This window comes from Struthio camelus, chromosome 6 (assembly GCF_040807025.1).
Source record: "Struthio camelus isolate bStrCam1 chromosome 6, bStrCam1.hap1, whole genome shotgun sequence".
Classification (NCBI taxonomy): domain Eukaryota; kingdom Metazoa; phylum Chordata; class Aves; order Struthioniformes; family Struthionidae; genus Struthio; species Struthio camelus.
The window spans coordinates 1284609-1311580 of NC_090947.1; the positions used below are offsets into that span (position 1 = coordinate 1284609).

Sequence of the window (26972 nt, forward strand, 5' to 3'; positions counted from 1 at the left end):
GGAGCCCCTGGGTTGAAAGCTTTATCCAAGCACGGGGGGTCAGGTGAGTGTGGGGGTCTGGCAGCCGTCGTGGCATGACAGCTAGGGAGCACGGAAGTGCATAGCTGTGTCGTGGTGAATTAGGGCAAGTAGCGTGACGGGGAGGGGTAGCACGCTGGCATCATTTCTCAAGTGAGAAACCAAGTCTCCTGGGGAAAATGCATGCTCCAATGCAGTCCGAAATAGCACCGTGTGTCCATGCCAAGCTCCAGGGCTGGCCTGTGGCACAGGACAGCCCGGGGTGGACCGACTTGAGAGGAGCCATTGTATGAGGCTGGCTGGGCAGCGTGTACCCCCAACTGAATTGCCTGTCCCCAGCCGGCCCGCAGCCCCCGCCATGGGCTGCTCCCTTCCGGGGGCCCAGCGGTGACTCACATTTGCTATAAACACGTGTCCTGACGGATAATGAATCCCGGCCTTTGCTGCCTAGATGCCTTTTGGGAAAGCTCTGGATTTTCTTTGCAATACTCCCCCCATCCAGCTCCCCTTCCCCTTCTGGCAGCTCCGTTCCTGTGCGTGATCGTTTCCTGATGCAGAGCAGAGCCAGGAATCTGAGGCGCTTTTTCCAGCCGGCCGCCTCTAGGTTACAGTTTACTTCAAGGACTGCGTGGGCCGAGCTTCTATATTAACCCTTCTGGGGAGATGGGTGCAGAAAGACAGGGTGCTCCTGCAGCACCGGGCTCCTGCAGGGCCACCTCGCAGAGTGCATCCGGCAGACTCGCTGCTCTCCCTGCCCAAGAGCCCACTGGTGCCAGAATCGGACATCCCATTGCCAGCTGCTGAGGCCATAGCCAAGCCTGTGGGGCAACAGAGGAACATTGGCAGCTACTGGAGACCCAGGCCAGCCCCTCTCTGCCTGGAGAGTGGAGGAAGGTGGCGGTCCTCACTCTGGCCTTCTCCTGCTAGCTGGGTAAAGGGCCTTAAATAGCAAGAGCTTTATTGCATTTACACAAATAAGCCATGAACTACAGGATAAAGCTTGACATGCTAGAAAAGACTGACATGTAGGCTGGGGGCACAAGCAAATACGTGTCACAGGGGAAGAAGAAGCAGTAAGTTTGAGCTATGTTGGCAGGAGACTAAAGAGCGAAAAAGAAACACAAAGAGAAGAAACAGGGAAATGCTCATTTGCAAAAGCAGGTACTGCTGGATCGCAAGTGGCCACGTGCCATGCAAGCTGGTTGTAAGCTCCCATCATCTTCCAAGCTGCTGCTTAAGCTCTCCGGTCCCTGCTGGTCCTCCGAGCCATTGCTGAGGGAGCAGACGCACCAGGGACCACCTAGTAAAGCGCAAGTCTATGCATCTAAAGGCAGGGCAGTTTTGTGCTTCCAGTTCAGCCATGCGAGGGTACAACAGGATGACTGTGCTGAGGGAGAAGCTAGCAAGAAGCTGGCAGTGTCTTCGGGGCAGCTCCTTTGTAAGCCCCCGGTGCGGTCTGCTGCGATTCTCCAATTATGCAGTGAAGGTGTTCCTCACATGGGGCTCTGGATCCAGAGAACTGGGGAGTCAATCAATGAAAATGATCAGGGCTCAGCTGAGGCTCCCAAGCAGAGGCCTCCTCCTCCCAGACCTGTCCCCAACCATGCCTTGGGTTGTGCAATCACACAAGGCTGTCTCAGCCTCCCCCCTCTCCCCGCCAATGCTCTGAGCAACTCTCCCATTGAGTCTGTGCTGGGAAATGCTCCAATGTGATGCTTAAGACATCTGTGCCCTGATGGCCAAGCCTGGGCTGACAGTCACAAGGCTGATCTCTTCACTGACAGCCTGACAACCCAGCAACACCAACCAAAAAAAAAAAAAAATCCACCTTTTTCTGGTGAAGCTCACACCCTAACATATATTATGAGTTTGCACAAGCATGTCAGGCTTCCAGGTGAGCCAAGGTACTCACGCAGTGTACTGTTGCTCTGCAGAGGGGCTGAGAGCTGGTCAGACCCCAAAAGCACAAATACCAAATAGCCCTACACTGCCTGCATGGCTTCTGTGTCTGCAGGGTGGATGAATGCAAAGATCATGGCGATGCTGCTCTTCCAGGACACTCCCAGATGCAGGAACAGCTTTGCCAGAGAAAGTACCGCAATCTTCATGGAGATTCCCAGCATCCACCCAGGGCAGAGGTGGGGAGAGGGATGGATGGGTGGATGAACACTGGGGCATGACAGCTACAGGGCTGGTTGGGAGGAAGGAAGAGACAAAAGGCAGCAGAGGGAAGAAGCCTGGATGAAGGGCTGGGAAGCGTCCAGCATTTTTCCTGTGAAGGCCTGAGGTGGGTCCTTCCTTTCAGGGTGACGGTGTGGCCAAGTGTGGTGCAGATATGGGCTGTGGGCTCTACCTGGGCAGTGAAAGTGGCTCTATGGGAGTCCTGGAGAAGACATTCAAAAGCACAAATGCCACAGGCTCTATGCAGGAAAAAGCGTTGTTACCAGAGCATGGGCATGCCTGGAGGGGAGCTCTTCCCTAGAAGGAAGAGATTGCAAGGACTCAGCAATCCCACCAAAAAACAGTGCATGAAAACTCTCAGGTGAATGCCAAATGAAACTGTCTCTTTCTCTCCTTTACAATGAAAATCCTGCTGGATTTCTGTTTCAGTTTGACTCTAAGCAGTGTATGCAATCCTAAATTCAGGGCTAGTGTTACTCCAGCTCTCCAGCACACTCTTTGAGGGGGTTGAAAAGCACTCGGGGTCGCCCCACTTGGTCAGCACTCTTCGTGCTCGGCTGGGATCCCAGCTGCTTGAGGCCTGCCATCACATTGCTGTGATGCCAGCACTGCCCTGGGGGAAATCTGGCCCCTCAGTCTCTCATCTGAAGGGCCAAAACCGAGAGAGGGGCCAGAGCCAAGTGGCGCAAAGGCTCACCCAGCCTTTTGGTCCAGTCATAAATGCTCTTGGATATATGTTTTCCTCCAGGTATAAAAATGCCACTGACGAGGCTTCAGGGAACCAGAAGATAGCACTCTGGGAGTGTTTCAAATACACAAGTCCTCATGCACATCCCAGCCTTCCCTTTTGGGATCAAAACAGCTCGCTATAGAAACAGCATGTGTGTTTTAAATCAGCAAGAGCCTGGAGCTCAACATGGAGTTCAGCTCATGGTACAGCTACAAAGTCTCTTTCTGCCAGCATGCAGGGATTGTTCCCATTGCTCCATTTTATCTAACTCATCTCCTAACTGGTTTTGTTCCCTGTGCGTGGAGCCGACATGATTACAGATTTCTGGGAAGAGACATCCCTGTGGTTAAGCTGCATAAACACTGGTGTGGGAATCCTGAGACATTCTGGTTTCGCACTTGGATAGATTTAGTCTGCGGGATGCTTGTGGAGTGATTCGGTACCTCTTGTTCCTCTTTGCAAGACAGCTAGGCTGAGGGTGAGTGGGGGGGAGCTTCACATCTGGAGTTAGGAGAGTCACACATCTGGTACATTCAGTGCTTCCTAAAAGTCACTGCCACGTTACCCTTTGGATGGAGGCCTCAGGCTTGATGCATAGCACAGTGGATTAAGATCCACAGCTGCATTTTTTTGAAGGGAAAGTAAAAATAACCCTCTGAGCAGAGCACTGCTCCTAGTGATATGGAATATGGGAGCAGGGGAATTGCACTGAGCCCTTGACCTTTTTGCAAGTTGTTCCAACCTGAGCTCTGCACTTGCGTCAGCTGCCGGTGTTTCTGAAGCGAACCAAGGAAATCCACTCCCCATCTGTGCATGCAAGACACTGAGGGCCCAGCGACAGGACTGGAGCCGCTCGGGAACTTTCCAATGAAACGTCCTTCTGTTGTGAAATGCCAGGCCACTGAAATCGAATGTACTCAGGCCTGTTGCAATGAAATTTGGGGTTTCTGTGCTGAGAACCTCTTCCCTTGGTGTAACCAGTAGCTGGAGAGCATGGGAAGACCTGAGGCTGAGTGTTCAGAGTCCCACTCGCCAACCCGGCCATGCACGGGCTGCTTGGATGGACTAAGTTATCTCCATAAAGGTCCCAGTGCTAATAGGACCTCTCCTGCAGTGGGAAATGGTGCCTGGCTCAGCTGGGCAGATGTGTTGATTATCACCAGGGGAGACACTGTTTACTGGCTGAGGATATCCACTCCCTCGTCAGGAACCATTTCTCACATGTTCTTCCCAAAAGAATGGCACGAGAGCCCAGATTTCCTGCAAATGGGAAGGGGCTGAGGCTGGGAGCGCTGCATACCCAAATATTGCCTGTGGCCTAGGTGTTTGCACCCTCACACCTCACCTTGCTCAGGTAAGTCACATCCTGGGCTGTAAGAAACACTTCCCAGCAGGGCTCAAAGCCCCCGCAGCACGGCCCCTGCGACGGACAGCCATCGGGGCTGGCACGGGGAAGGATGAACAGGCCAGGGCAGCACATGGTGGTAGGGGGAAAATAATGCATTTGGGGAAACTTGCGGAAAAAAATGGATGCTGGCGGTCAGCCCTCAAGCCCCACACGGTTACTGGGTGCGTGCAAAAAGCAGGGCAAGAGAGACATCTAGTGACCAGCTGGAGGGTGTTGCTCCATGTAGCCTGGCTCCAGGAGCTGGGGTACCCCCGCCATGGGCTTGTCACCCCCAACACAGGCAACAGGAGGTGACAGCTGGCACCCCCACCTTGCCCAGGTGAGTGGCACAGCCATACCTGCAGACACTGGGGATATAAGCCCAGGCCATGGTGCAGCCAGGCACCCAAACTACGCCCAGGGGAATTTAGCCATGTACGCATCCCACAGCAGGTATCCCCTCCTTCCCTGCCTGCTGGTGTATAGCACCTGGCCTCGACCCGAGGCGGCTTTTCCTTAGCGCCTCGGCCATGCTGTGCATGCAAACGTCCCTGCCGCTCTCTTCCAACCACTGCAGAGCAGCAGAAAAAGGAGCCCAGGCAAGGCTGCTCTCCCCTGGGTTGTGCGAGCCACGACAGGGTATGACTCGAGGTTGCTCAGAGAGCCCCCAGCCCAGCTGTGACGCCGGCTGTGGCAGGGCTGGCTCCCTTTGGAAGCTGCCGCCTACACGGGTGCTCTTTGCAAGCAGGCTCTGCTGCAGCTGCAGCTGAGCACAGTTACGGGGAGCGGGACTTCTGCGCTCCCAGTTTCTGCAAACGCAACGAGAAAGCTGTCAAAAGGACTTTGGGCAGAATCCCAAACATCCTTCCACCTCTGTGACTAAGGAGAAAATGAGATTAAGGCTTTATCCCTCCCGTAGCATCAAATGTAGAGCAATCCTCTAGAAACCCTACCTCTGCAGGCACTTTGGAGGAGGTGGAAATTACCCTTTCTAATGGGCCATAAGTTCAAAATTAGAATAATTAAAAGTGACTAGCATGAATACATGAAAAAAGCCCTGAATTATAACTAAAAGAGAATATTTAAATATAAAGTGTTTCCACAGTGAAAGTCACTTTCCCCTAGGGGAAATAATTTATTTTTTTCAACCCCATTATGTACTATGATGCATTGCATTTGCTGAAGCCCTTTTGAAACTATAGTCTGTAAATATATATATATATAACAATACTCCAGAGACTTAAAATTTGGAAGCATGACCTAGGAAGGCTATGAGGTGGAGGTGAGACCTTCAGCTGGGGCTGAAGGAGCTGAGTGCCATGCGCAGTCCTCAGCCAGCCCCTCTCACGATGCTCCAGGGGTAGGGGAAGAATGAGGCATTAGCCCAATTCTTTCCTGCTAAGCCACGTTTTTCCACAAAATAACAAATTCCCAAATTTTTTTTTTTTTTTTTGATGCAGGAATATTGCACTAGTTACTTCCAGAAAGGTTGAATCATTCTGTCTGGATAAAACACATTGCTTTGATAGAGGAAAAGCATCACCTTAAAACTATTCTGCTGATTAACTGTGATGTTCATTTTGCATTGAATATTTACTTCATCATTAGGGCTGTGCATATATTTTTCCCAACAGCATGGCGATGGATGCATCTCTGTAGCATTTTTTTTTTTAAGGTCATATAAAATGCAAAACCAGGACAGATCACACGGATTTAGTCAAAGCAAAGCGCTTTAAATTCTTCCAGTTAAAGAAACTGGCATATCTTTATGCTATCTTCTTCTGAAAGAAGCTGAGGTTGACATTTCCATGTGATGTTATCACTGTTCTTGTCAACAACATGCTCTCAGGAAATATGGCAATTATTGTTTAAACACCTCTTTCCCTAGTCCTCACTCATGTCCAAATGCTGATAGATAAGCAGCCAGACTCCCACATCACACTAGGCTTCTCTTTTTTTTTTTTTTTCCCCTTTTGCAAAATAATGTAGGAAATCTGACTCAAAAATAAGTTGCAAAGTCAAACTTTCCAAAAGGGGGTAATACCTGGATGAAGAGCACCTCAGCCACTCCAGCCTGACATAGCTTTCAGGGAGCTGCCTCACATGGGATATCACACCCTATGTTTTCAGCAGGCTCATCTCACTCAGTCCCTACAGCAAAGGACTCAGCTCCTTCCCACTCGACATGAAACCTAAACGCATATGAGAGAGAGGCAGTGGGCCAGGCTGTAATCCCTGCAGGACGGGGGTCCTGTGCAATGGGAAGGCAAACAAGCATTTGCCATTTTGGGAGCTCAGCTTGGCTTTATTATTTTCTGCATGCCTGGTGTAAGAACCACCCTCCCCCCCCCGGCCCCAGCCTCATTTGCAGAAGTGCTGGTAACTTCAACTATAGCTGCTCAAATGGCTTCCTTTTTTTTTCTGTTATAAATGGTCTCTGGATAGCTAGAAATAAAAAAAAAAAAGTGTCCCATATTACAGCAAAAGCAGAACCATGATCATTTTGGTACATCAGGGCGCCCTTGCCTACTCAAGCCAGAATTCAGGTCAGTCAAAGCATTGCTTTAAATACTTTGGTAATATCTTAAGATGTAAAGATCAAACAAGCAAACATCATTCACGCAAAACGAACTGCAATCCAAGGCGATACGGCAAAACCCAGCCCTCTGCGATGAACTCTGAGATGGCACATGTCAGCAATTTCCCTTTTAAAAATGGCCAAAAAAGCATTCTTTTTTTTTTTTTTTTTAATAAATGATGCTGGAAGATTAGTGAAACTCTACTGATGCTCCGTGGAGAGCTGAGGCTGCAGTGACTCAGTGCCCTTTTTAGCTCTCCACTACTACTTGAACTGTTCTTTGCTCCTCCCATGGCACGGTGCACCTTTTCCCAAAGTGCTTTCTTAAGCCTAGATGAAGCTGAAGCATGCAGCCTTCACACGGTGGCTTCGATAATGAGCAATACTTGTGTCTGACACCCCCCACAACCACCACCTTTGGTACTTTTTTCTGCAGCAGCTTTACCAATTGGCCTAGCTGGGATTGGGGAGGTGGGTGCAGAAAGGTGGGAGGGTTATCCCAAAGCATTGGCTGAGCTCCTCTTGCCCTGCAGGGAGTGCAAGAGTTTGGTCCTCTGCACCCATGTCATTTTCCCCGATGCATTCTGACCCTGAACCAGGCACGGGCGGACATGTGCCTTGCCAAGGCCATGCTGTCAAAAGACTCTGGAAACGGCTACCCCACTTGTTAGCAAATTCCACCCCGTGGCGGTTCCACGGGTCTTCAGACCACTTGGCAAATGCGAGCATGGTGTGCAGCCACATTAAAAGTATTGCTAAAGTCTCCTCCTCTCTAGTAGCCTCTGGGCTCAGTTGCATCTGGCAGATACAGTCAGGCCTTTACTGTTTTGGGCAGGGCTTTCTCAATGGGGTTGGGACGTAGTGCAGGGAGCTGAGTAACTATAGCACAGCACATATCCTGCAGAGAGATCCAGGGCAGCCCTGCTCTGCAGAAACCACAGGTCCCCATGGAAAAGAGTTTCTATCACTCATTGCAATTAGCATGCCTGATTAAAGGTCCCTGTCTTCCTCAGTGCCTAAGTGACTCACAGACATGTGAAGCCCCATGAACCCGTTTGCTTGCAATGGGTTTCCCCAGTCTCAGTCGGCACAATCCTGCTTATGATTTCTTACAGCACCCTTTGTGTCAGAGCTTTAAAATGCTCCAAAACACACAGAAAGTAGAGCAAAAAATGGAAGCAAGCTGCTCCTGCCATGCACCCTTCCTGCTATCTGCAGCCTCCATTACTTATGGCATCTGCTTATCCTCTGGTCTGACCTACAGCCCCATAAGGGACCCAAGCCATAGTGAGATGAGCTGGCTCCCTCTATACGCCAGCCCTCTCCAAGTGCATCACCCCAGGCCGCTGGCTGCCCTCAGTTTCTGGCTGCACTAACAGGGTCTCCATTTTACATGCAAAACCTGAGTCCCTGTGCCACAACAGCCCAGGTGAGATCAACAGAGCGGAGGGACATCCCTGTAGCTGGCAAAAAGAAAGGATTACGGAGATTTCCCTGCAAAGGCCCTTCGATGCTTGGCTATATTTCCCTCATACTCAGCTCACCGGTTGCAGCTCTGCAGTATATGCATTCGAGTTGCTCGGGGGGGGTTGCAGAGGCATGTGGAGTTTTTGCTGGCTGGTACACGAAGCCAGGTCACTGTCCAGAGCAGATGGGTGGCTCCGTTACGCTGATGGACGATCTTCATGCTGAGACTCACGTACAGTTATTTTGTTCTTTCAAAAAAGGAAAAATACTTGGGCTAGATTGGAGTGAGGAATGGGAGGATATCAGGAGTGCCAGTCACCCACGGTTAAATTACTGCCTTGGCACGTGTCTCTGCGCTCACTGTGGTCAGCTTGCAACTTAGGGGAGGCAACATTTGGTGCCTGGGCTCCTACCCTGCCCTGGCATTAGCACAAATACAATGGGGGCTGCTACCCTCCCCTGGAGGAGACTACTGGCCCCATCTGTGCCCGTTCCCACTGCCAGATGCACCTGGGCTCCTCCAGACAGGGCATAAGGGGATGCTGGACCATGTGAAAGGCACAGCTGAATCAAAACTGTCAAGGATAGCAGGGCAGTGGGCTGGGAAAAGGCATCAAAGCATCTTATTATGGAGCTGGAAACACTTTTAAATGCAGAAGCTTAAAAATGCTCTGGAGAACTGAGCATGCATGGATTTTAAGACACCTAGCCTGAGAGATCTGCAGATGCTCAGAGGCAGTGGCTGGGAGCCACTCCCTACCTTCGTGGAAGAGCTTTGCACAGTGTGGGGTCCAGAGCTGGGGGTACTAACCCTACCAGACCCCTCTAAGGAGAGGCAAGAGGCCAAGTTGCTGCCTGACATGAACGGGGCACGGGAACATGCTGCCTCGCTCAAGTAGACTCACTCCTCCTCTCTCTCTGAGCCTCACTATTGTCTCTGCTAGCTGCCAAATGACAGCACTAGCCCTGGTCAGCAGCCAAAAACTCCTGTGCCCTGCATTTTACTGGGGGCTGGAATACATAACCGTCCATTCCTCCCCAGCTTAGTCGATCAGGCTGCTGTAGGCATCACCAGGAGGAATTGCAGTCCCCAGGGAAACTCTGGCCACCCCAACTGAGCGTGGGCAGAGAGGCCAAGCAGGCGATACTGGTGGTGGGAGTGACATCCCTGCAGGAGAAGAGAGGAGAGCTGCTGGTGATGCGCACAGGGGCACGTGCCAGCAGTATGGGAGAAGGAGAAGGACGAGCCATGAAGTCTTGGGGCTCATCTGGAAAAAAATCCGTATTTCCCATGAGTTATGGTGCAAAAATGTATTATGCAGCTACTTAGTGGTCTGGGGACATGATATATTATGACCTCCTCATTTGCAGTATGGGAAAAATGTGCACCATACATTTTGTACAGTAAGAAATTAACTGATGGAAAATATATTTGTTTCCCCTTCTGAAAAGTAGGAGAGGGATACAAAGACAAGAGCCTGGAAGCAGAAGGCAAGGCTGAACCCAAAGGAGCTCAGGGAAGGGCATATGGCCCAGACATGGCAAATCTGTCCAGACAAGGGGGCCAGTGAGAGATGCTTATCATCATGCTATAAGAAGTAAATTAATCTTAGGAAAAAAAACAAGCATTGTGCAAATCAGGTACCCTCCCCTTTATAAAAAGAAGGCCTAGAACCACTCAAGAAGTGCATCACTCAGTGAGGACTGTTTTTTTTTTAAAAAAAAGGTTTTGCACGTGACCTCCACCTTCTGTCCAAGTAGCTAAAAAGGTAAGCAAAGCTGCAGAGGGAAGGATCACACTGGAGATCGTGGGGCAACCCGGGAGAAGAATAGTCAGAGCCTGTTGGTAGCAGAGCTGCACAGACATTTATTGAATACAAACATTGACAAACACAGCTGGCTCACAGAGCTTCCTGAGCTATCATCCAAAAGTTGCTTGTGGGGATTGTCATAAGAGTGCTTCCAAAGGCCCCCGGGGGGGGTTTCAATCCTGTATAACTGAATTCTTCCTACTTTCAGTTGCTTGTTAGTTAAAAAAGAGGACTTTTTATGATTATTATTCCCTTCCTTTAGTAATAAAAATGGCTTGTCTGGACCCTGCCATGTTGCAAAGGGAATAGTGTCTATGTGAACCGATGTATGCATGTAGGCTTGGCTCCTGCACATTCTGCTTCCAAAATAACGTGAGGTAAAAACTATGCCTTAATCTCAGGCAAGGATTCAAGGTCGCAAAGGTGAGCCAGGACAAGCAAAATGAACAAAACAGGAGCATCAAAGGAATAACTGCGAGAAAAATAAGTACTTTGAAGCAAGCACAGCTCTGGTTAGCATCACAGTTCCATAGGCTACAGTTAGTACCATCAATGTCAACTCAAACATTTAAATAGCTAAGCTAGACTGACACTAGAGACTCATCATCTCCTGAAGTCTCACCAGTGGAAATCCCCCCCCCCCAAAAAAAAAAAAAAAAAAAGCAGATGAAGTAATAACACTATACGCTGAAAACAAGGACCATAACTAAAGAGTTCAGGAGCAGTACCAGGAGCACAGTAGGGAGCTCAAAAAAAAATATTTCAGTGTGTGCATATGTGTGTATTTATATATATATATATATTTGTTAGTAAAGAAAAGAGTATCTATGGAGATAAAGGGGAGACGGTAAATATACAGATTGTACAAGCTGGGTGGAGTGTCATTAGCTTGAGAGGGTCGGGTGATGCAGAATGAAGGATGGTGGGTGGAAATTAGAGTGCGCCCATTCCAGTGACCTCAGACGTCAGCCTAGAATAGACAGGGGCAAAGAGAGGGAGGGGAGGAGACAAAAACAAAGACTTAATAACCAGAGTAGAAAAGAAAACGAAGATTCTACGGGCCAACGCTCCTTCTCTCACCTGCACCCCGCTCATCCTCCAGCTCATGTTGCCTTTGCTGGGGCTCTATAGCATTAGGCAGTGATCCAACCCAGTCTTACAAGCGGCAACACCCCAAAAGGGGCTCGAGCATCTTTTTTCCCCATGTGTGGCCACCTGGATATTGGGTATGTGGCCCAAGTGTGGCCCATCTTCTCCCAGTGCTCTCTATGGGGAGGCATCCTCCAACAGACTCCCATGGGCTCCGGGCACACACCCGATCGGGAGGCCTAGAGCCAAAGGTCCAGCAATATAGGAGACAGATCCCCCTCTCCTACAGTCATATCAGTATCCTGAATTAGGCTAATTTAATTTTTTCCCAGTAGTTGACTTCCCACTGGGTTCCTTCATCCCCTGAAGTATGGCTAACAAGGGGCTGCTTAGGAGATTGGGATAGGTATTTAAAGCAGGATTGGGGGATGCCTTAACCTTCAAGTTCCCCTGGTCTCTGTTTTTTCTCTGCATATTGAAGCAGTGGGAGTCAGAGACATGTCCAGTCCTCCTGCTGCCAAGCTCCTGTCCCGTCCTGTGCAAGCTGCAGTTCAGCTAGCCCTTCCCCTATAGCGAAGAGCCCCTCACTCTTCTTTTCTTTCTCTTTCTTTTCTCAAGAAGTTGTTGGGATTTAAGAGGTGTCAGGAAAGCAGTGCTTCCAAAGCACCTCCAGGGAGCGAGGGGAAGTCCCACCCCTCTCTCATGAAGCTGGAGAAGCGTGGAGACAGGGACACCGGAGAGGTGCCACAGGTGAGAGCAGAGATGCTTCAGCACAGTAAAGGGGGAGCGGGGTGAGGACAGAATGGCAGAGTTTGTTGCAGGTCAGGGCTGAGGTGGGTTGGTGCAAGGAGAAGAAAGCTCGTACAGATCTTGCCAGTGCTCCTAGCCCCTCGCTTAAATGAACATAAGTCTTCCCCAAAAGGCCCTCTCTCCTCTGGACCCTCATCCTGCCAGAGGCTGCTCGGAGTAGTGCATGCCCTACAATAACAGGACTGGTGGCAGGTTGGCATGGTACCAGCTCTGCCTGCTCTGGAGAGTGTGGACAGTTGGCTTTACGGGTGCCTCAGTTTTCACCGCTATGCAGGCTGCATTTCTAAGGGGCAGGGGACACTAGGTCAGGCAAAGGACCCATTTCCTCTTAGACTCCCTGTTTGTACTCACAGGCAGACAGATTTGCATAAATCCAAAGTCCCCCTAGAAACAGCTCACAGCCACCTAACGTCAGCCAGTTCCACCTCAATACCAATTCCTCTCCAACTGTGTTGTCCCACATAATCTCCTCTTGCAGTTCCTTGCTTGCCACGAGCAGGCTCAGCTTACATGATCCATGACCCAGAGCAGCACAGTCAGCATCAGGACCCCAACCGCAGTCAGTGTCAAGAAAGTCGGTTCAACTTAAGCTCAGCCCCTTTGTGTCCCTGGAAAGTCCTGCTGTGCCAAACTTGTTAGAGAAGTATTGATATGAAAAGGAAACAATCAGGTCGTTCCCATGTCTTTTGTTTATTGGACTATTTGATTATTTTCATTTGATAGAGGAAAGCATTTTGGAGGCCTGGACACGTGTGAAAGAGGATGTGAGAAGGTATTAAGAGACAGTTGGTCTGTAGGATTTTGCAGCGAGGACAGGGCCAGCCCACCGAGCAGTTTCGGATTATGCCTTCCCACAACCAGAACAAATCCATCTCCATGCCCTGCCTGAGAGCTCTACCTTGTTTGCAGGGAAAAGTAGAGATTTTGCCTAGTTATAAGCAAAATGCTCAAGCGAGGATGGCAGGTGGGCAAGTGACCAGCCCCACCGTTGGCTCTAGCACAACCTGCGGCTGCTCCGACAGCAACAAAGTGGCTTCTAGTCCCCAGCCAAGGTGCTTGTCTGAGAAGAGGCCCCGCAGCTGATGTCTGATCCCCACTCAGAGGACTTAGCAAGAAACCATCAGTGGGCATGTCATGCGACGGCCCAGAAAGCCTCATGAAACCCCTCTTAGCCTGCAGTGACTGGAGCGCGTGCTACTTTCTGAGCTCCCACAGGACTTATTCAGCCAGCCTCTCTCTTTATGGGAAGATCACGGAGGCAGGGCTGGGCTCATGTAGCCGCTGCTAGCGGGTCTCACCTGGCGTTGATGAGGTATTGAGCGAGGCTGATGTTTGCAGGGGTTCCTGTGATGGTAATTTGGCGTTCTGATGATCCTTCCGTGGCATTGGCGATTTTGATCTGCGCTCCAGACATCTGTCGAATTTCATTGATTTTGGTCCCTTGGCGTCCAATTATGCAGCCTATTAGCTAGAAAAAAGTATGGAGGGAATGTCTTAAAGCAGAAGCTCAGGCAGTAACTGGTGGGATGCAAGCACAACCTCACGGTGAAGATCAGAGGGCTGACAGAAGCACTGCTGTCTCTGCTCAAGGGTGTGAGTGACTTTAATGCTCATGAAAACAAGAGACTAAAAGCACTGGGTTGAATCCCACCTTAATATGAGCAATGTTCTCCCAGTATACTTTCATCATGACCTTTAGCAACCTGTCTTATTCTAGTCCGTTGAGAGCAAATTTTCCTTATCTGAACAGTGCCAAAGACCTCTGAGGGTTTCAGAAAGGGAAAGACACCTCTGCATTATACCAGGCTTATTTCTGGTCACGTCCTTGACCCAGAATGGGAAGCCATCAGGAAAGGGAGCTCTACATCTCCCCTTGCTGTGATATGGGAAGGATGGCTGAGCCTGTTGGGCATCCGTGTCTTTGCAAAGTGCCAGGCACATCCTGGCAAACCTACTCCTCTTGCTGCCCTTTCCATGGATTTACATCTGGGAAGAGGAGGGGGAGGACCCATCCTGACTCCCTCACCCAGTGCCCGCTGACATACCTGTGCGGCTGGTGGGTCCCAGGGGAACAGAGCAGCAGTGGGGGGAGCTCACAGAGGTGGTACTGAGTAAGGGAACAGGAAGGGGACAACGTGCTCTGCACATGTGAAAAGCGGCCCTGTGGATAGCACTGGGCTCTCACATCTGTGAGCATAAAAACTTCACTGCAACAGGTGCAGTTCATGGTGATCCAAGCTCTTGACCTAGCCTTTCTCCCAAGAAGCTGTCTCCTAGGGTGAGAGACCAATCAGCTCTCTCCACTCATCTCTGCTGGCTGCCATTTCACAGCTGGCTGCCACTGTGGGCAGATGTGGCCACTTCCAGCATCTACCAGAGGCTCACAGCAATGGAAAAGGTGGCAACGGTGAGGATGAAGAACAGATAGACACTGGGAGAGGCAAGAGAGCATAAGAGAAAGGTTTTGCAACAGAGAACAGTGGAGTTGCTGGCTTTTTCGGAACTACACTTCAGGGCATACGGCTCCAAAGATGGCTCATCTCCTTGAGATACTTAATGCTTGCATGAGATGGACAGAAGGAGCTAACTCTGAACAGGGTGGGAGTGGTGTGCACGGAGACCTCTGGCAAGCCATCCACACTAAATTCCAACGTAAAGCACTTACTAAATGCTGTCTCTTGTGAAGCAGAAGTCCAATTAGCTCGCTCTCAAAGTGTGCCAGCTTCCCTCAGTGTGATTCTTTGCCTCACGGCGTAATAAATAGCATTGGGGACATGACAGGGGATGTGATTGCAGCATAGAGATTGGACAAGCTTAAAGTCCCTGAATATCTGTATAATCATTAAATCAGACATTGAAGTGTCAGAGCCAGCATCTTGGTAAGAGAATCAGGCCTTGGTCACAACTCAGGTCTGCTTCTGGCTTCCGCTCAGCTCGCAGGTTAACTCCGCATTACATTCACAAAACAATTCAGGCAACTGGGAGGGCTGGGGCTGTTCCAAACTCATGTCCCAACAGAGCGTTTTACTGCACCTCATCCCGACCACAATTGGCAACACGCTCATGATGGTTCCCCAGGCCTGCTGAGCGAGCCTGGCCAGAGGTGTGCCATTTCCCCAGTCTGCTGCTGGAGGAAAGGACTCTTTTTCCAACCCAGTCCTGCCAAGGCAGACAGGTCTTCTCTGCAGAGGGTCAAAGCCTGGGTGCTGGGGCCAGGATCAGCCTCTGAGAGTCACCAATGCAAGACATCACTGCAGCGCTGAGATGCTTGCTGCTGCCTCATATGGAGCACGGAGCACACGTTGGGGAACAACCTGAAGTCAGCCTGACAGCAGAGCGTACGGCTCAGGACTGATTGAACAGCCCTTATCTATTCTCTGTCATCTCCTATCCTTTTCAAGAATTTTTTTGAGGACATTTTTCTTTTCGGACCTCTGCCAGGCTTGGAAATGAGTAGGTTTAAGGAGAAGACCCAACTATTATCACAGTAATTTCTCACAATATCTGTCTTTTACTGTTCTCTGAAGAGCCATCTACACGAGAGACAAAAGGAATCTCTCACAGCATCTTTAATGCCCGATCTTTTCCAGATGAACCCTAGTGAACATGCTTAACACATCTAGCATTATAAAACAGATTTTCATTATCTAATAACTGGATAAAGCCTTCATTTTTATAAGTGTCTAAGGATGGAAATAAATCATATTTCAGACTGTTCTCTACGCTTATCACATTGCTAATCACAACTAACCTGAAGATGCTGATATAGAATGCATAACCAGAAGAAAATAAGCATGCCACTTACCAAAAGGGTCAGTTTAACTCCAGATGCCCCCTCAGTAGGTGGAATCATGCACTGTTAATAGTTTCACATTGCTCACTCCATCCTGTCCTACACACAAATTCCCTGTCCTTCTGTCTACAGAAGGGCCCAAAGATGATTACAACATGAAGCAGCAGCATCCTGAAAAAACATTCTCCGTCGATGTTTACGAAACATGGGTTTATCTCAAATAACGCATGTCTCTTTCACAGTTTCATAGTCAGCCGCACGCTGAGGTCACTGTGAGAGGTCTCTGCCCCAAGCAGGGGCATCCCAAAGCCAGGGCCAGATGCTCAGGGCTGGGAGCAGGGTGAGTGTAGGACACCCCCAAGGATGGAGCCCGCCCACCTCGGTATGCCCTGTCCCAGGGTGACCCTGCTCTCAGGGAAAAGGAGTTTCCTTACACTTTGGGATTTCCCTGGCTGCAGCTTGTGCCTGTGGCCTCCCACCCTTTTGCCCTTTGAGGAGGATCCGTCTGCCTCTTCTGTGTTACCCCCTCCCCCCCTTAGCTCCTTCAGTGTGATGAAAAATGCGCATGGAAGCTCAGTTTCACCATATGCTTTTGCCAGAACGAAGAGCAGGTCGAAAGTACCACATGGTTACAGCACCAGCAAAAGATGAGAATTCTACTTAAAAACCTGTCTTTCATACTCTTGAAAAAAATACAGTTTTTCCTTAGGTCCAGAGGGCTGAATTTTCTCAGTGGCTCCTGAGGTGGCCTTTAGATTTGCTCTTACTCATTTGTGCATCAACTTATAGTTTCCTTAAGCACCACTGCAGCTTCCTAAGGCAAATCAAGATGTCCAGCTTATCCAACATATGCATGAGGTCTATCTGTGTGTCCTGCTTGTCTGTGAACATTTAAGCCCCTTTCCAAGGTCACACTTGGGAATTTTGAATGTCAGACGTTCAGCCTGGCAGCTGCTGGACTTCTGCTGCTCTCTGTAGAACTGGAGACAATTACTTCTCTAAATGTTCGCTGGTCTTGTCAAACAACGTCCACCTTAGAAGAGATGCTTTGTCCTATTTGGTTTTTAGATTTTAATGTGAGATGGCAATATGTTTCTGGGCAGATTCCTTTCATTGCCACTCGCTCAACAAGCATACCAGAGCTCTCTACGAAACAGAGGGATTAGAAAGAGCAGAGAAATGACCTGCAGTTGTCCTGACTAATGACACTGTCATGCATGATGTCATCCTAACAAGTTTCCCTTTTTAAGCCTTGCAGAAGACTCTATTGACAATCCCCTAGTGAACGTTCCTGAGCTTCACAGAGTCAGTCACCCACAGCCATGTCCAACTCATCACCTTATTCTTCACCTATCAGGCAGAGGGGTAGTGATGGTTAACAAACTTGAATGCATGCCGCACTGCAGCACTGGAAAAATATCAGTTAGCTCTCGGGGGCAGCATGATGTACAGCCCAGCACTCATCCATCCTGGTCTTCACAGTGTAGAAGTAACTCAGCCTAGAGAGGGTTCAACAAAAGACAGTCCCTTACATCTGGGAACCTGTTATGGAGACAATTGGAGCCAAATCTATTTAGAGAGGAAATTTTCAGCAAGATCTCTATACAGCATTCAAGCTTCTCCTGACAGTCAAAGGAATGACAAGATCTGGCGCCCAGAAGCTGATGGCATGATGCTGCCTTCAGGGTCATGTCTCAAATCCCTTATGGCTCTATTTGTTAAGATTCTGAGGAAATCAAACTGGACACAAGCCTTATGAATAAGGTGATAGCTGGATTTCATCATCAGATTTCCTTGAACCCTGCTTTCTCTGCAGCACAGCCGCAAGCTAACCTATGCCACCTAAAATGAGCTTCGCAATGCTTTACTTTAAGAGACAGACACCCAAGCCTGTCCCTCCATTTCCAGGGAAGGTGAGAGCACGAATTTAAGAGCCTCTAAAGCAACAGAAGGCCGAGCTAAGGAGGTATTTTTCAGCAGGTGAAGGAGAATCCAGACAATAACATTTAGCACAGGTCTGAATTGAGCCAAGCTTTTAGAAAGCACGTGCTCTGAATGCTCCCAAGCCCCATGGCAGGTCAACCAGCACTTTAAATGCCAGAGCAGGCCCCTTTGCAAGGTGCAGGTCAATATTCCCAAAGATGCACCCACTGTTGCTTGATCCATGTTTTCCCACACTAGGCAGACAAGGTTACTGCAGCCTCAGGAGCACGTGCAGATCTCCCAGAGGGGTTTCTTAACCAGAAGAACAAAAGTAGATTTGGAAAGCTGTCCTGTGGCTGTGCACAGCCTTGGTGCTGTCTCCCATGTGTTCCTCTGCAGGGCCTTCCCAATTGGTTTGCCCAAGGGTGAAATGTCTCTGAGGATTTCAGCAGGCGGATGCTCCAAAGTTTTTTCACTGCTGCATCTCTCAAGCGGAAGGAGCCCTTGCACGTGTCCTGAAGGAGCGGACGTATCAAGGCAGTTGTGTCGAGGCTCACTGCTGTTCTCTTAAATCACAGCCCAACCCTTAAATAGCAGGAAGAAGTGGAAAAAGCTGCTAGACCTCATCCAGCAACTCCCGAGAAGGATGGACTGAGGGACTGTGTTGGAAGTCATTTCCTCTCTTGCCCTGATCCTGATTTGACCGCAGGCTGGCTATCAAACCCATGGGAATCCAGAAGTCCAGAAGCAAGTGAGAGTCTTGGATCCAGGTGCCAGTTGTGTGAGCTCTCCATCCCACCTACTCCCACCCGAGTATTCCCAAGCATCCTCCTTTTACCACTCAGTGCCCAACATGACTCCAGCTTTCTTGCAATGAATATCAAAGTCCAACATCCACTTCACCCTAATGTCTCCCTCAATAAGAACAAAATCTGACTGCCACTAACACCAAAATGAGATGCACTGTCCTTTAAAAGCTTGGCACTTTGTGGCATTAGTAACAATATTTACTTATGTCCTCTGCAAGCGACCAGCAAACATGCTTAAGCTGAAACATCATTTCACATCTGCCAGCAATACATTAAGCAAATGATGCTGGGCCTCAGCAAAGAGCATAAGGATAGACTGGGCAACCCTTTCTCTTCTCAGCCCAAAGCCAGACACATTTAAGCAACAAGGCAGAGTCTGTGCCAATGCTCAGCGCTGTATTCACGCTGGCTTGGGAGCTCCTTCGCCTCCCGAGTGCTGCCATCTGGGCATGTTTCATGAGCAATAAGTTCACTTTAAAAGGAAAAAGGAGCATTAAAGAGGATGTTACCTAGGAAAGATATCAAAAAGGTAAAGTCCAGTGGGTACTTGTGTTTTATACTGTTGCCTGACCTCCCTCCAGCAATCAGACTGTAGGAACGGCGCAAATGGCATCAGTGATCTCGGTGAAGGGGCATCTCTAAGGATATTTAACAGGGTAGTTTATCTGCAGCTTAAATTGATATATAAATACATATGTATATATACACTCGTACACACATGCGTGCGCACACATCCAGAGCCAGGCAGAGGAAGCGTTCGGAGCCACTATACTTACATCATTGGGAATGGTGAGTTCATGAGTACTGGCCGGGGGACTGGCATCCAAACCTGGGCATATGCAAGGGAAAATGGTTATAGCTTGCAGAGGCAGTGTGGTGGATCTCCTGGTACTTTACCATAACAGTAGACATTACAAATGCTGCATACTGCTCCAGGGCCAGGAGGGGAAGGGGATCACACATTCTGGTACAAGGAGGAGGAAGACGGTTGCTACCTAACTCTTCTGGAGCTGGTTACCACCTTCCCCTGCTGCCCCTGGGTTTCTCGAGCTGGTTCTCATGAGGTGCCATATTGCGGACTGCAGATGCCTTCCTCACTCTCCTCTGCTTCCCAAGACACACAGGGAAACCGCTGTGCTACTGCTCAGCTAGCTCCTCCTTCCCACCCTCAATTTCCCCACGCAGAAAGGCTTTTGAGGCAGGTATGTTACAGTGCCAGGTTACAGCGCCACCAGGCAGAGGCTGACAGAGGTTAAAAAAGTAACTTCCTTCGAAGTCCTCCTCCAAGCAGAAGCCGGCAGCCTTTCGGCTAGGAAACCTGACCCTAGAGACAGCAAACCTGCCATGGGGAGAATGCTACATCAGGAACGTTGTCCATGCGCTTTCCAGTCTTCTCTGTGCAGATCGATACAGAGCAACTCGCTGAAGAAAACAACTTAGCAGCCCAAAACCAGATTCCCTGGGGGTGTGACAGTGCTGCACCATGGCAACATTGCCTTGGGGTGTAGGTGCAGGAAGGTGATGCTGCGGGGCCACGCATTGAGGTGTGGGAGATGAAATCCTTGTGAAACCCTCCTCTGCTGGGCTTTGCAACGTACTCTGCAAGTTAAGGCCACACAGATTTGCATGCTGAATTCAAGCCAGCCACTGCTAAGACGTGCCCACTAACTGGATTCAGGAGTGGCTGGATTCAGGATATGCAGATTTAGAGCCTGCTTCCCTGCAAAACTATGTGGAAACCCACAGCATGTAGTAACCAGTGAACGCAGCAATCTGCTTCCTCTCAGTTTCTCTAGGGAAAGGAAGGACATTTTCCTTTACGGTGGGAAAGGTTGGAGCGAGAAGACTACCATATACAGCTTCATACGTAAACAGACAGCATGTAGGAACACTCCTAGGCCAGGATGAAACCTGTGTTACCAACAGGTTTCCAGATTAAATTGCACCATTGCCAGAATAGGGACATCCTACTGCAACCCTGCAAGATAGAAGCTGGCTGGTGGCTAATAGGTATGTACAGTAACCACAAAACCATAACTGTAGAATATAAACTACAAAGGAAGGCTTTTAAGATCAACGTGTTCAAGAGTCTAAGAGACAGCAAGGTCTACATCAACAAAAGAGGGGAATAAAGGGGACGTAAAGGAAAGAAAAGGACAAAGAAAGCGGAACTGTTGAAAGAAAAGGAAGAAAAGGCAATTTGGCCAGGGTCAGATGCTGCATGTTTTCTCACTTTCCCTGACTCACTGCAGTGAAGGTGCCATTTACTCTGCTGCTATGAAACAGCACAGCAGCAGCACTGAATTGCTAGGCACAAAATCCAGAGGAGCTGCTATATGCTACGTGGTAATTTGCCAGCGCCTCAAAAGCACCGGGCAGCTCAGGCAAGCAGAGATCAAGTTTTGCTGGTCTGCATTTCCATCAAGGCTTTCTGTGTAGCGAAAGAGAAGTTCCTGTCCAGTTTTGCTGGCAGTTAAAAACCAACAGGTCAAAATGACATCTGTCTGGATACCAGCATTGTCAAAGCAATATTTTCTTACAGAACAGCGGCTGTGGCAGTGCTACATCCCTGACTGGCCTTGGGACTGCACTGAGAAAAGACGACGGGTGGACTGATCTTAAAAGAAATCGGATGGATAGCCGTTTGCCTACTCCCACAGTTCAAACCTCTCACCCCAGCTGAAACCTGCAGACTCCAAAACATACATCAGAATTAAGCTTTACACGGGAATCCCATTTCAACGTCTACCCCTAGAAATAAGACGATCAAGTGTCTTTTATTTGCTAATGTACAATTCAAGTACTTTACTGAATGTAGCCTCCTAGCTACACCATTTGGCAGAGCAACAACTGAATCTCCCCTGCAAAGAGGCAACGTCTGAATATAATACACAGGCACCTACTCGAAGGCAGTCTCTTTAACACATTATTCCTCAGGAGCACAAAAGGGTTGAAATGCAGAGGACGAGAATACAAATCCTCCAGTTAGCAGCCCTACGCCCACCTTCACCTGTGCCTGGTGTACTCGCGCCAAAGACGGCACCAAGTAGCCCCGTCTGGGTTTTACACCCTGCTGACCTACTGCTGACTTTATAGCACAGTGCACTGGAACAAACCTTTCGCCAGTGTTTTCTTCCTCTGATAGCAAGTTCTACTTCTGCAGTGCTTGTGCAAAGACCAGATGAGAAGGGCTGAACATTTCTGCATACTCACATGGGGTAAGTGCCCACACGATGTTTCCCCATATGCCCAGATAAGGCATTCAGCGCATATGGACCCACATGTAGCTGTCAGTACAGGACGTTTTGAAATAGAAAACTCTCCAGGATTACAACCAGGCTATGACCCCTCAGCGTCCTGCTCTGATTCCTCAGTGTCCTGCCCCACTAAAAATGTAGCTCACCTTGAATAGCTTAAAGATGGCTAAAACTGCTTGCTATCTCAGTTCCCACAGGCATTTTTCTATTGTTTCTGGGAGAAGTCTATACAAAATTAAAGGCAAGAATAGGGGTGATAACTCTGATGTCTCTCCATTACATGGGTGGAATTTTTACACATCTTTACATCAAGAAAATAGGTAATAAAATACAGGTGTGTTTCTTTTGACATGCTCTACAAAAGAGGCAGGCACTGTACTGCCTGATCTCTCCTTGCCCACCAGAAAACACGCCGTGTTCTCCACAAATAAGACAATTTATCTAGGAGCACAATGGCACAGTCCTATTTAAGAAATATATTGCAATAGAAGCCTACTTATTTCCCTGTAGCTTTTTTTTTTTTTTTTACCTGATGATTGGCCCATCAGATTTTGAGCTTCTTCGGAGGAATGTAAGGGCAGCTTTTCTCCTGAAGAGCAAAGAAGAAACAGATTTAATGCTTTTGCCTTCAAGGAGATAAGCAATGTCACTTCATCTAGGAAGCTCAAAATATGATGAACACATTGTCAGAAAAGGCATTTCCGAGCGGCACTTTGACCATTGAGTAAACAAAGATACTTAAAGTATTTGCATCCCCTGTGCTCTTTCTGCTTCCTAGCTCGCCATGAAATATTTTAGCTGGAACACCAGTTTTGCAAATAGCGCTAATGAGACACTACAGTTCTGGCTGTCCTCCCTGCTAACACAGCTCCCTGCAGCTGCGTCTCCTTCCCATCTCTCTTCCCAGCGGAGGGGTGCCGTCCTCCTCGCCTCATGCACTGCAGCATTGCACCGCTCCTCAGATACGTGGCGAGCCTCCCCGACAGCCACCAGCTCCAAGGGGAAGGGCACAGAGAAGCCTTCCCCACTTGCATGGGCAGGCAGCACCCTGCACGGGAAACAGGGATGTCTCATCTAGTCCGGATCGATACACAGTAAGGCATGCTATCGCCACTGGGCTAGAAAGAGTCAAGGTTTATACTGGCGCTCATTCACTTCTGCTCAAAAAGCCAGCAAAGCTGGAAGCAGGATAAACATGATTTCCCCAAGAGCAAACTGAACACCCACAGTTAACCGCCGAGAGCTGGCCTGTGAGGAGAGCAACCACAAAACATCCATCTAGTCTCTCTGTTAACTTTTGCCCATTGACATTACAACTTCAGTTTTACTTGTCCTATTTACTTCTATTAAATAAAATGAGTTCAGAAAGAGAGAGAAACTCTACAGGTAAGAAGAGAAGGATATCTAGAAAGGGCGTCTGGGTACGTACCAGGGAAAGCGGGGGTGGTCTGTCCAAGGGGAGTAAAGGGGGTTTGCTGCATAGCCAACTGGTGGAGCTTGGTCAACTGCTGAGGGGTAGGAGGGACATTAGAGCTAAGAAGGTTATTGTTATAGAGTACAACAAGTCACACTGAAAATCAAGAACAAAATTATAATGGAAAAAAAAAACAAAACAAAACAGGAAGCCATGATGAGACATGGCAAAAACAACATTAACAGAAGGACTTGGCCTGGGTAAGATGCAATAAAGCCCAAATCTTTCACAGAAGTGCTTGATCAGGGTCTGAAGTACGATACCAGCAGGAAGCCCATTCTTACTTTCCATCTCCTGTAAAATGGTTTCGCTCCTTCACCAAGGGTAAGCAGCCCTCTCTGCCTTGAGGAAACAGGGAGCTGCTAAAGGAGCGGCAGGATTTATATGCAAAAGGTTTCCAGCCATTGCCTTCCTTTCTCAGGCTTTGCAACCTGCTGCAAACGGCTGCTGGTCGCTATAGTAAAGTTTTATTGCAGAGGAGGTATTTCAAAGCTACAGCCAGATCTGAGGCTGGCCCATGCCAATATTTAGAAGATCCTCCTGTGTTGCTGGAGCCACACTGTGACCATTTCCCTGTGCAGTAGATGTGCTCTTGTGCTATGCATCCGATGGGAAATGTCTCCGGCGGCAGGCAAACTGCAGCTCTTACCGTCAGCTTTGACAAACGCATTACAAACCCAAGCCCCTTAGCAGTTTGCGGAAATATGGGCTTCAACCATGACCAGTAGGTATTTCAGATCCTTGTATCCCTTGTTGTGCTGGGTATCTTTTCATGCCCCATCAGGAAGCGATTGCATAGAGAGGAGTTTGTTTGGAATACATTTTGTGCTCTGTTTTACTGTTCCAAATTAAAAAAAAAAATTAAGTGGGCTGAAATTTAACAGTTCTGCCATGAGATCACCTCCCTCTTGGTGATTTCATAGTGCCCAGAGAGTTACCAGGATCATATCATCCCCCAGATGCAAACAGCTCATTGCACCCATTCCCTCCGCAGCAAGGGAGAGGCAGAAGTTGAAATTTCAATGTCTGGGGGGGGACCAATATTCAAAAAACTCCTTGCTCCTGCAGTGTGTTTGGGGGGAGGAAGTGCAGGGAGGTCTGACATCAGCAGTGGTAAGGGTGAAGCGCTGGAGAGAGAAGACTTGGGGAGCTGAAGAGATCAGGTGAAAGACTGGAAGGGAGCTGCAGAAACAGGAAATGCTTGCCAATCACCGCAGAGGTACCAGAGGGTAACCTACCCAGGCAAAGCCTTGAGGACTTTCAGCCCTTGCCTGTTCGCTCAAGCCCAGGGGAAAGGTCTCACTGCTGCACGAGACGTGGCACGTACAAATCTCTCTGTGTAGCACACAGAAAACAAGCTAAAGAAGGCCTGCACCAGGCTGAACCACAACCAGCTCCAGATGAGATTGGGAATGCCAGTACTCCTGCAGATAACATGGTCTTCAGTATTCTCCTTTCTTTTTTCCGAATCTTGTAAGTTTTCTATCTTGTTTTTCCTGAAATTAAACCCAGATGTGTCCTGTCTGTGCTCCTTTCAAAGTTAACTCTGCACGTTTCACTTGTTCTTTTGCCACTATTTTAATGCTGTAGAGCCAGCATCTCTGTTGAGCTCAAAGGCAGCTGGTGGAGTTTGGTCAGCTGAAGGACATTAGTGCTAGCGAGGTTATTCTTATGAGTCCCACCAAAAGGAACACCACAGGCAGCTGCTGCACAGCTCTAGATAAAACCTCCTCCTCCTTTGCAGCATCTGGAAACTTGTCCAACATTGCTGTTCTGCATGACAGCAGTCCTGCTTACTGCTGCTGGAGCTGTGAAGAGGAGCTTGCCATGAAGGCCTGGGGAAACAGAGCTGATCGGGCTGCTCGTTTGCCTGAATGCTCCTAACGGTGTCGTGGGGAAGGAGTCCTGCTTCGCCTGATGGGATGGCATCAGGAGCCACAGAGCGTTCTGTGCAGCTGCTTGGGGCAGGGGAAAATGCCAGAATCTGTTCTACTGTTGAACCAGAACATTTCTAAGAAATAGTTTTAATACTGGTATTTAGCAAATGCCCGTGATACAATGACAGCACTGAAAAACACCTGCACAGAAAGAGAGGATTGCTATGTCTATGCATTACAATAAAAGCTGCCACATGAATGCTTGCACTGCATAAAACACCCTCTTCTCTTTCCTGACAGGCTAGAAAAAGCTGGAAGCAAAGACCTGAGAGCATTTTCTCAAACTTGAGTTCCTCGTACAGACCAAAGGTGAGTTACCCCGTTGGCAATGCTGAAAGGGACCGGAGAGCACTGCTTTCTACCAACGTACATCCATATGGAGCATCACTAGACACCCACAAAAATGCCTGGTTGCATCTCATCAGCTGCCAGTCTGGTTCATACCCATGAGCGTGCACACTGCAATTCCCTCGTGTGGGGAGGTTTCCTATGCTCAGCACCTATTCCACTCCCAAATGCCCCCGGACTCCCTGCTGCCACAGGCTGTCCTTCTGTCTTCCCCTGCAAATTTTGTGAGGGCAGGTAGCCTATGTGCCACCTCCAAAACGGGGTATGAGTACTCAGGGCAATCCTGAAGCCCCTCATGAGGCAACACTCCGACTGACCTGGATGGGTTTTGCCCAAGGGAGGAAATGAAGACAGGAGCTCAGATTTTAGTTCTGGTATTTGAAATCCTGCCCATTCCACAGTCATGAGTTTGTTGCGGAATCTACAGAAAGGATCCATTTAAACACAAATATCTATAAGAGCAAGGACAATACCTTAAGAATTTGCTCAAGACGGATTTCACTGCCAAGCGCTATCTAAAATGACAGATCCTTGTGAGAGAGCTACAAGAATAAGGATGGAACATGTGACCTTTATACAAACAACTCCTTCCAAAAGTCTCAGCAAATCTGGTGGGAGCAGGCCAGAGTGTGGCCAACAAGACACAGATACTGTTTTTCCAGCACTGACTAAAGCATAAATATTGCCACAGCACTATGTGTACCATAACGTATTTCATTCCTATCAAACAGAGGAGTATAATTACAAGGAAAACACTCTAATGCCACTGATTGAAAAGCAAAACTGGGACAAAGAATATATTGATTTACCCTCGCTAAATATACGGTCATGTTTATTTATGTTTTACTTAGGGAGCAAAAATGAAAAGCACAAAAAAATATATTTCTTAGCAACAATTATACCAGGCTATCCAAAATACATGTACTGGAGTCCCATGGAAAGTCAAATTCTGTCCTCCATTAGAACGGGTGAAATCACTGCTCCTAAGAACAAAATTTATATAACTTCTATATATTAGAAGTTATATATATATATATATATATATATATAAAAATATAACTTCTAATCATTTCCATTAACATCATGGGAAGCATGTGTTTATGGTATTGGACAGTTTTGCCTGGTTCTCAATTATGCAAGAGGTAATCAAATGAGTTAATACCCAACTTGCCCATCAGAAAGGGCAATACTGAACCATATCAAATTCTTTAAGCATGTAAGATTTATGGTGAGGTCTTTCCACCCAGACCATACAATTTACAATTATCTAGCATCTGCAGAGCGACTTTTTCTGCTCAGTTCTCACTGAAGATCCTGTGATCTTCACAGATGTCAGTGGGAAGGGGCTTCCGCATTGGGA

At 48.5% G+C, this 26972-nt stretch overlaps 1 protein-coding gene across 9 annotated transcripts in view; it reads right to left on the minus strand.

Moving 5' to 3' along the window:
- Positions 1-951: 951 nt before the first annotated feature.
- Positions 952-26972, minus strand: part of PCBP3 (poly(rC) binding protein 3) — a 92212-nt gene continuing 66191 nt past the window's right edge. For 2 of the 9 annotated variants that reach the window (XM_068949578.1, XM_068949576.1), the window contains 5 exons: positions 23283-23361; positions 22383-22442; positions 19373-19425; positions 13370-13539; positions 953-1537 (listed from right to left, as the gene is read on the minus strand). In XM_068949578.1, coding sequence (XP_068805679.1) covers positions 1492-1537; positions 13370-13539; positions 19373-19425; positions 22383-22442; positions 23283-23361 — 408 coding nt within the window. In that variant the 3' untranslated portion in view covers positions 953-1491. Of the gene's footprint in view, positions 1538-10209; positions 11143-13369; positions 13540-19372; positions 19426-22382; positions 22443-23282; positions 23362-26972 lie in introns of those variants that run through there. The other 7 variants (XM_068949577.1, XM_068949571.1, XM_068949579.1 and 4 more) reach the window with 6 other exon arrangements.